This window comes from Salvelinus sp. IW2-2015, unplaced genomic scaffold (assembly GCF_002910315.2).
Source record: "Salvelinus sp. IW2-2015 unplaced genomic scaffold, ASM291031v2 Un_scaffold7721, whole genome shotgun sequence".
In the NCBI taxonomy this organism is placed as follows: domain Eukaryota; kingdom Metazoa; phylum Chordata; class Actinopteri; order Salmoniformes; family Salmonidae; genus Salvelinus; species Salvelinus sp. IW2-2015.
In genome coordinates, this window is record NW_019948981.1 from 3914 (window position 1) to 12975 (window position 9062).

Sequence of the window (9062 nt, forward strand, 5' to 3'; positions counted from 1 at the left end):
GATATCTAGATTACTAATCCCCGATCTAGCCTCAATCTGCAAGAGTCTGTACGTGAGAACTGCATACAAACAATGTGTTCTAGTTCTCCCTTGTGGCCAGTAGACTTCACTGATCAACTGAGTTGTGAAACTTACTAATAGGGTTGAGTAATTTGGATCTGCTCTCCCTTCGTGGTCTAATCTAGATAGGTAGTGATGTGGCCTGCATTTCTCGGTTAGCAACATCTGTTCTCGTCTCCCTAATGTGGTCCTCTAAAATCACACGACCACTGATAATAAAGTCGGTATCTGGGCGCTCGGCTCTGTATAGATGTCTAGTCCTTCCTTAAACTCTTAAGCTTAGATTAGCGTTTGTAAGTACTAAGATTGGCGATCGGCTGCATAGAGTCTAGTCTCCTTAATGGGCTCTTAACTCTGATAACACAAGTGAAAGTAGTTGAGGTACTACCATTAGTGGGTGGTAGATGATCTAGTCACCAATTGCTCCTTTAATAAACATCTGATATAAATAGGTATTGGGGCATGGTATCGAATGATTCTACTCCTTATAACTCTAATCGTACGTCCTGATAAGTATGCCTTACGCTGATAAGCCTACGGTTTAGTTAGACTGTCTATAGCTCCTCATATGGTAAGCGTGTCACTAATCTTATCTGGATGTAGGTTAAGCTTAGAATGTGTCTTCTTTAGTCTCCTTTATAACCTAATCTGATAGTGGGATAGTCGCGGTTGGTAGAATGGCTTCTAGTCTCCTTCATATAACTCTAATCTGATATTGAATAATCTATACGCTAGTGAGAGCGTTCCATGACTATGCTAGAATCGTTCTAGGTTTCTCCCTAATGCTCTAACTGATATGGTAGAATGGGCTTGCTATCACTGAGACAGACTGAAACAGCCAACTGGTATCAATTGCGCCATCATTGGCGGCTTGTTACGACGTTGTAATACCTGTCTCTAACCTCTCCGCTACACCCTCATTAGCCAAAATGTCGGGTTAAGTCCAACGGAGAGAAAGTAGTATTAATGGACGTAGAGAAGTTTTCTAAAGAAAATCATGGACCACGTCCTATTCTATTGTACAGAGATGCACGGAAAACCTTCTGCTTGGCGTGTTGTGTTTGCAACAAGTTCGGTATTTAAAGAAATTAGTATAATATTCGACGCCACTATCGAGACTCATCAAGCTCATCAGCAATACATATTAAGAGGCTCGCACGTGACAACTGAGAAGACATAAGATTAACGAAGTTGCTGGCCGGTCTGAGGAAACAGCAGACAAGCCAGACAGGTCAAATGAATGTCTGAAAGTGACAGCTAGTCAGGCATGACACCTGGTGTTTGATGCACTGTCTGTACGAGCTCTATATAAGATGCCAAGTTTCAGCGAACAAACACAAGTCAGACGTGATAACTAACACCTTAAAATGCTGGCCTGAGATACTGTTTGGCATGAATAGAATCAGCTTCTGGTGGATGAATCCTTTACTGTGGTGATTTAAAAAAAGCTGTGCACTTTAATGTTAGTCAGCAGCTTGTTCAACAACAAACACGTGTGGTGGATATTCTACTGTTTCATAACAACTCCATAAATTTTCAAGTATGTATGTTGTATGTGTTCTCAGTATGTTTCATGTATTCGAAGTATTTACAGATTACGGACAGGCTCGAAAGCTTCTTCATTACACATTTATATAACTCATCTCTCCTATGTTTGTAAGGTGTATCGCAGGGATACATTTAGATTTTTGATGATGCTTATGTGAAGTGTGTTTAAAAAAATTCCTTTCTTAAAAGTCTCATTAATCTTAAAGTGCATTACTATTATTTTTCAGTACCAATTAAAGTTTTGTGGCTTTGTACATACAGTGGGATCAGTTGGCAATGCATATTTGTGAAATGATAAAGCTAAATTGCACATTTGTCTAAGCGAAATATGAGTGTGTTTCGATGAAATATGTTTTGTAAAAAGGTATTTCATGAAATTTCAATTATTTATCCTAATGTTTCTTGCTGCGTTCTTTAACATACCAAAGACAAAGGAAAGACATGATATTTTTGGTTATTTATAGCAGACGTATGGTATAATTTTAATGGTCGGTCCAGGCACACTTGACATCTCCCTAGGCCGTATGTGGCCCACGATGCGAAATGAGTTTTGACACCCCTGTTCTAGACCTATCGGCTGCCTTTGATACTGTGAACCATCAGATCCTCCTCTCCACCCTCTCCGAGTTGGGCATCTCCGCGCGGCAACACGCTTGGATGCGTCCTACCTGACAGGTCGCTCCATACCAGGTGGCGTGGGAGAATCTGTCTCCGCACCACGTGCTCTCACCCACTGGTGTCCCCCAGGCTCTGTTCTAGCCCTCTCCCATTCTCGCATAAACCAAGTCACTTGGCCTGTCATATCCTCACTATGGTCTCTCCTACTCATTGCTATGCAGAGACACACAATGAATCTTCTCCTTTCCCCCCTCTGATAACCAGGTGCGAATCGCATCTCTGCATGTCTGGCAGACATATCAGTGTGGGATGACGATCACCACCTCAAGCCTGAACCTCGCCAAGACGAGCTGCTCTTCCTCCCGGGAAGGACTGCCCGTTCCATGATCTCGCCATCACGGTTGACAACTCCATTGCTGTCCTTTCCTCCCCAGAGTGCTAAGAACCTTTGGCGTGATCCCTGGACAACACCCTGTTCGTTTCTCAACTAACTCAAGCGGTGACCCGTTCCTCGTAGTATCATGCTCTACAAAACATTCGCATGAGTACCACCCTGACACTCACACAGGAAGCGGCGCAGGTCCTAATCCAGGCACTTGTCATCTCCCGGACTGGATTACTGCACTCGCTGTTGGCTGGGCTCCCTGCCTGTGCCATTAAACCCCCTGACAACTCATCCAGAAGCCGCAGCCCGTCTGGTGTTCAACCGTTCCAAGTTCTCTCGACGTCACCCCGCGCTCGCTCCGCTCTCTCCACTGGCTTTCAGTTGAAGCTCGGCATCCGCTACAACAGGGTGCTTGCCTACGGAGCTGTGAGGGAACTGCACCTCCGTACCTTCAGGCTCTGATCAGGCCCTACACCCAAACAAGGGCACTGCGTTCATCCACCTCTGGCCTGCTCGGCCTCCCTACCTCTGAGGAAGTACAGTTCCCGCCTCGGCCCAGTCAAAACTGTCGCTGTCTGGCACACCCAATGGTGGAACAAACTCCCCTCACGACGCCAGGTCAGCGGAGTCAATCACCACCTTCCGGAGCACCTGGAAACCCACCTCTTTTAAGGAATACCTAGGATAGGATAAAGTAATCCTTCAACCCCCCCCTTAAAAGAGTTAAGATGCACTATTGTAAGTGGTGTTCCACTGGATATCATAAGAGTGAATGCACCAATTTGTAAAGTCGCTCTGGATAAGAGCGTCTGCTAAATGACTTAAAATGTAATGTAAGTGTTGTAACTGCTTCACAGCTGATAGGCTGCGTTTCTGCTGTCTAAAATTCATGACAAATAACCAACTGTGTTAGCGCTAAAACCTGCGTTTGGTTGGTCTTAAATATCCCTATGAATTAGCACTTTGGAACATGTTTCACATTGTGATCATATTTCCACCCCGCCTAATCTGAGCGTTTTTTTTGTTTCGATGGGAATGACGTCGTGGTCGGAGGCCGCTACAGTCCTGTACCCTCAGACAGATCGCCAGGCTCCCCCGGCCTCCACCGGCTCGTCAGGCTCTCATGCCTGAGCCGATCGACAGGCCCCCCCACCTGAGCCAGTCTGTCAGGTTCCCGTGTCTCAGCCCGGGCAACAGGATCCCGCGCATCAGCAGAGGTGACCGGTTGCCTCCTGATCCTCGGGATAGTTATTTGGTCGCCGTCCTGCGGCTGGAAGGCTTGGCGCGTTGGGGAGGGTGGGTACTGTTCACGTATGCTCCCTCCTTGGCTCTCACGATCACCAGGCTGCTCGTTATAGTCGCCACACTGCTGTACACATCGTTACACGCACCGCTGCGTCGTCAGACTCACCTCGGACTCCATCACTTCCCTGATTACCTTCCCTATATATGTCACTCCATTTGGTTCCTTCCCCAGATGAAATGGTTTCTGTTTCTATTTCCTGTCTGTGCGTTGTTCGTGTTTCTAGTTTTAAGTTTGGTTTATTGATTAAATCACACTCTGAACTTGCTTCCCGACTCTCAGCGCACATCGTTACAATATTCCAGAAGTGGCTATATACAGGTATGTTTTGTGTGCCCCTTCAACTTAATATATGTATAGACCGCCCTAATTGATGCTTGTCTTCAGTCTATCAAATACGGGTGTGGTGCACTTCCTGTGAAATAACCTGACGAGAGATCCTAGCAGGATGAAACGTTGTGTGTGTTGTACTATTTTATTATATTTTTAATTTAACCTTTATTTACCAGGTAGGCTAGTTGAGAACTAGTTCTCATTTACAACTGCGACCTGGCCAAGATAAAGCATAGCAGTGCCGATGCAAAGGTGGATGGGTCATATGACTAGGGCAACTGCCTCATCACAGCCGGTGAGACTGCCCACTGCCCATATGACCATGGAACAAGAGTAGCCTGATGTGCTTTTGCTCCTGTATACTTTGTATACTTTGTATTTAGAAACATAAAAAACTCATGTTTTTTCCCCATTTCGTTTTATTTTATTAAAAACCAAGCAAAGCATCCCCTCCTCTCAATTAAGTTTTTTTTTGTCTGCCTAATGTAATCGCGAAGTAGTCWAGACTGTCTATAAAGGGTTTGGCTACTGAGACAGCTTGGAAATAGATTTTAATCACCAAAGCTTTATTAAAATATAAAGTTTGATATGAGTAAAACAGTGATCTGACATTCCATTTGTATCTATGCATTGTAGGCACACGTTATTTTAGCATGCAGGTCCCATTTTGGACATGCGTAAAACCCCTCCATRATGTAGGCTWYRTGTCCATCATGAAAYGAGAGATGAGTACCTCRGTGAATATCTGTGAACCTAGTATGTAGAAGTTATTCGTAACCTGGAAGATATATTGTTTTTCGTTAACTTTTATTACAACCAAACTTTAACTTATTAGACTGATTCACCTTGCTGATTTTATGGTGACAATAACGTCCATGTCGTGCTTGCAATGCAACTTCTGGGCCGCGCGTGCCATCGCACGCATGTCGATTTTGTCCACCCACACCAGATGCGATCAGGACACGCAGGTTGAAATATCAAAACGAACTCTGAAACAACTTGATTAATTTGGGGACAGGTCGAAAAGCATTAAACATTCATGGTAATTTAGCTTGCTAGCTTGCTGATGCTAGCTAATTTGTGCTGGGATATAAACATTGTGTCACGCCCTGACCTTAGAGATCCTTTTTATGTCTCTATTTTGGTTTGGTCAGGGTGTGAGTTGGGGTGGATATTCTATGTTCTATTATTTGTATTTCTATGTTTTGGCCAGGTAGGGTTCTCAATCAGGGACAGCTGTCTATCGTTGTCTCTGATTGAGAACCATACTTAGGTAGCCCTTTTTCCCACCTGTCTTTGTGGGAAGTTGACTTTGTTTATGGCACATAGCCTTTAGCTTCACGGTTTGTTTTGTAGTGTTTATTGTTTTGTCGGCATATTCACTTAAATAAAGGAATATGTACGCTCACCACGCTGCGCTTTGGTCCAGTTCTTTAGACGGCCGTGACACATTGGGTTGTTTTACCTGAAATGCACAAGGTCCTCTACTCCGATAATTAATCCACAGATAAAAGGGTAAACTGAGTTTGTTTCTAGTAATCTCTCCTCCTTCAGGATTCTTCTTCTTCTTTGACTTTATATGGCGGTTGGCAACCAACTTTAAGGTGCATTAACACACCAACTGGACTGGAGTGTGAACCTCAGTTCCTCTTTTAATCACCACGTGGGTATAATGCTGAGAGATGAGGAGACCAAATGAGAGATATATAGAGGCGGGACTTGAAGTGCATCAAGTGTACACAATAGAACAAGTTCTATTTTAGTGCCTGGCCACGCAGAGCTCGTTGACGGAGTGAATAACATGTACAGTTGAAGTCGAAAGTTTACATACTGTCAGCACGCCCTGACTTTAGTTATATTTGGTTTCTTATTATTTGTTTAGGTCAGGGTGTGACAGGGTGGTTTGTTTAGTTTTTGTATTGTCTATGGTTTTTTATCTATGGGGATTTTGTATTGTCTAGGGTAATTAGGTTGATGTGGCCGGATGGTTTCCAATCAGAGACAGCTGTTTATCGTTGTCTCTGATTGGGGAGCCTATTTAGGTTGCCATTTTCCAAGTTGGTTTGTGGTGTAGTTTTCTGTTAGTGGCCTGTGAGCACTACGTTGGCTTCACGGTTCGTTTTGTTGTTTTGTGAGTTTGAAAAAGCGTGCTCCACCACGCTTTTTCGTTCTGCCACAATCTTCTATAGGATTGAGGTCAGGGCTTTGTGATGGCCACTCCAATACCTTGACTTTGTTGTCCTTAAGCCATTTTACACAACTTTGGAAGTATGCTTGGGGTCATTGTCCATTGGAAGACCCTTTGCGACAAGCTTTAACTTCCTGACTGATGTCTTGAGATGTTGCTTCAATATATCCACATCATTTTCCTCCACATGATGCCATCTATTTTGTGAAGTGACCAGTCCCTCTGCAGCAAAACACCCCACAACATGATACGTGCCACCCCGTGCTTCACGGTTGGGATGGTGTTCTTCGGCTTGCAAGCCTGCCCTTTTTCCTCCAAACATAATGATGGTCATTATGGCAAACAGTTCTATTTTTGTTTCATCAGACCAGAGGACATTTCTCCAAAAAGTACGTCTTTTGTCCCCATGTGCAGTTGCAACCGAGTCTGTCTTTTTATGGCGGTTTTGGAGCAGGCTTTCCTTGCTGAGCGGCCTTTCATGGAATTTTGTCGATCTGGTACTCGTTATGTGGATATAAGATACTTATGTACCTGTTTCTCCAGCATCTTCACACAAGGCCTTTGCTGTTGTCTCGGGATTGATTTGCACTTTTCGCACCAAAGTACATTCATCTCTAGGGAGCCAGAACGCGTCTCCTTCCTGAGTGGTATGACGGCTGCGTGTCTCCCTGGTGTTTAATACTTGCGTACGTTGTTGTGACAGATGAGCGTGGTACTCTTCAGGCGTTTTGGAAATTGCTCCAAGGATGACAGACTTGTGAGGTCTACAATTTCCTTTCTGAGGTCTTGGCTGATCAATTCCCAAAGAGGCCACTGCATGTTTGTAGAGCAGTAGGCTTTGATAATATCACAAGTGACTTCTTCAAGCTTGAGGCGCAAGTGATGTCACGTATTCGAGAGACAGACGAACGTTCTAAAGCATGACATAGATGCTGGAATCTTAATCTCATAGCTGTTTAAAAAGCACAGTTTGGCAGGTAGTAGTCTGCTGGTAACTTGCTGACCCACTGGAATTTGTGATACAGTAGACGTTAAAAGGCTGAATACTTGGTCTGTAAACAATTGTTGGAAAAATGACTCTGTGTCATGACACAAGTAGTGTTCACAGACTTGCCAAAATTATAGTTCGTTAACAAGAAATCAGAAGCTACTCGAAACTCGTGGTTTATGTACACATATAGATATGTGTGAAACATCGACTTCAACTGTATACATTAATATTTTATTTTTTAACGTTTATTGAACTAGGCTACGYATGTATGTGCACGTTTATTTTGCTATGCTCGCTCACGCGACGCGGGCGGTGTGGTCAGCATGTAAAATGGTTCAGATTATGTTCAGAAAATAGGCCTATTTGGCAGCAGTATAACAGTGAGAGGACATTCCCCCTTTCTCTTTATATTGAATCTTTGTCCAGCTCCTGAGAAAAGTTTGGATGTGTGTAAAACCCTCCGTAGTCTGTGTTGTTTTAATATTATGTGCCCACAGGGAGAAATAACGGGGCCTGTTAGTGTGACATAGCCCATTTAAAACAAGTTGTTGTTTTGTTTAGAATTTGATTCAAATTATTCGTTGTCTTTTTAGGCCTTTTCAATAATTAATTTAGTCTTGCTTATTGACGATGTTTGGCGATGCAATTTACAGTAGGCCTAGCACCTATATCAGTGTGATCGCTATTAAAGACAGAACAATGTGGACTGCAAATGGGTTCAAGTTAATGTATTTAGCAAAGATAGGTCTAGATTTTGTTATTTTGTTTCTGTAAGCCATTTAAAACAAACTGTAACAGACTAACATTGGAATTAGAGTTGATTCCTAGGCAATACATAAAATCCCATAAATACACAACTTGAAGCAACCATATACAGTATTTCCCCATGGAGCACATTCTGATTGGTCAGTGAGGGGCCAAGCCTTCACACACCCATAAYTTGTTTATTCATCAAAACCCAGCCCTTTCCCACCAACGCCAGCAAATGGGCCAACATTTTCTATATGGAAAATAGCTCAAATCTTTCTGCCACACACTTGTAGTGCTAGCGCCTGCGTGTAGATTTACCATTGTGTTAGGYTTGTTCAAATTGAGCCCTTTATTGTTCAGATATGGTACATTCAATGGCTGTTGTTGCTACAGTAGGTGTTGAGATATCAACAAGTGATTTCTTCACATTGACATTAATCACCTCGAAGCACAGTGTGTCCTTATGTTTACGTGAACGTGTCCTTCAGTGCTGTGAATGGATTGAATGGCAGCTTCGCTTGTGGAGCAAAATAAAATGTTATTTCCTGTTGAATGTCAAGACTGCTCTTACATCAGGTTACATCAGGTGAACTAAATTGGATTCAACTTGGCCAAAGGTCCACCCACTTCAGTGTGTGTCCGTGTGTGTGTGTGTATAGTCGTGGCCAAACGTTTTGAGAATGACACAAATATACATTTTCACAAAGTTTGCTGCTTCAGTGTCTTTAGATATTTTGTCAGATGTTACTATGGAATACTGAAGTATAATTACAAGCATTTCATAAGTGTCAAAGGCTTTATTGACAATTACATGAAGTTGATGCAAAGAGTCAATATTTGCAGTGTTGACCCTTCTTTTTCAAGACCTCTGCAATCCGCCCTGGCA

General features: G+C 43.2%; 1 protein-coding gene across 1 annotated transcript in view; it reads left to right on the plus strand.

Moving 5' to 3' along the window:
- Window positions 1-3734: 3734 nt before the first annotated feature.
- LOC139027144 (semaphorin-5B-like) overlaps window positions 3735-9062 on the plus strand; it is a 29391-nt gene continuing 24063 nt past the window's right edge. Inside the window, exon 1 of the mRNA XM_070442306.1 lies at window positions 3735-3828. Within this exon, the coding sequence (XP_070298407.1) occupies window positions 3735-3828 (94 nt within the window). The remainder of the gene's footprint in view (window positions 3829-9062) is intronic.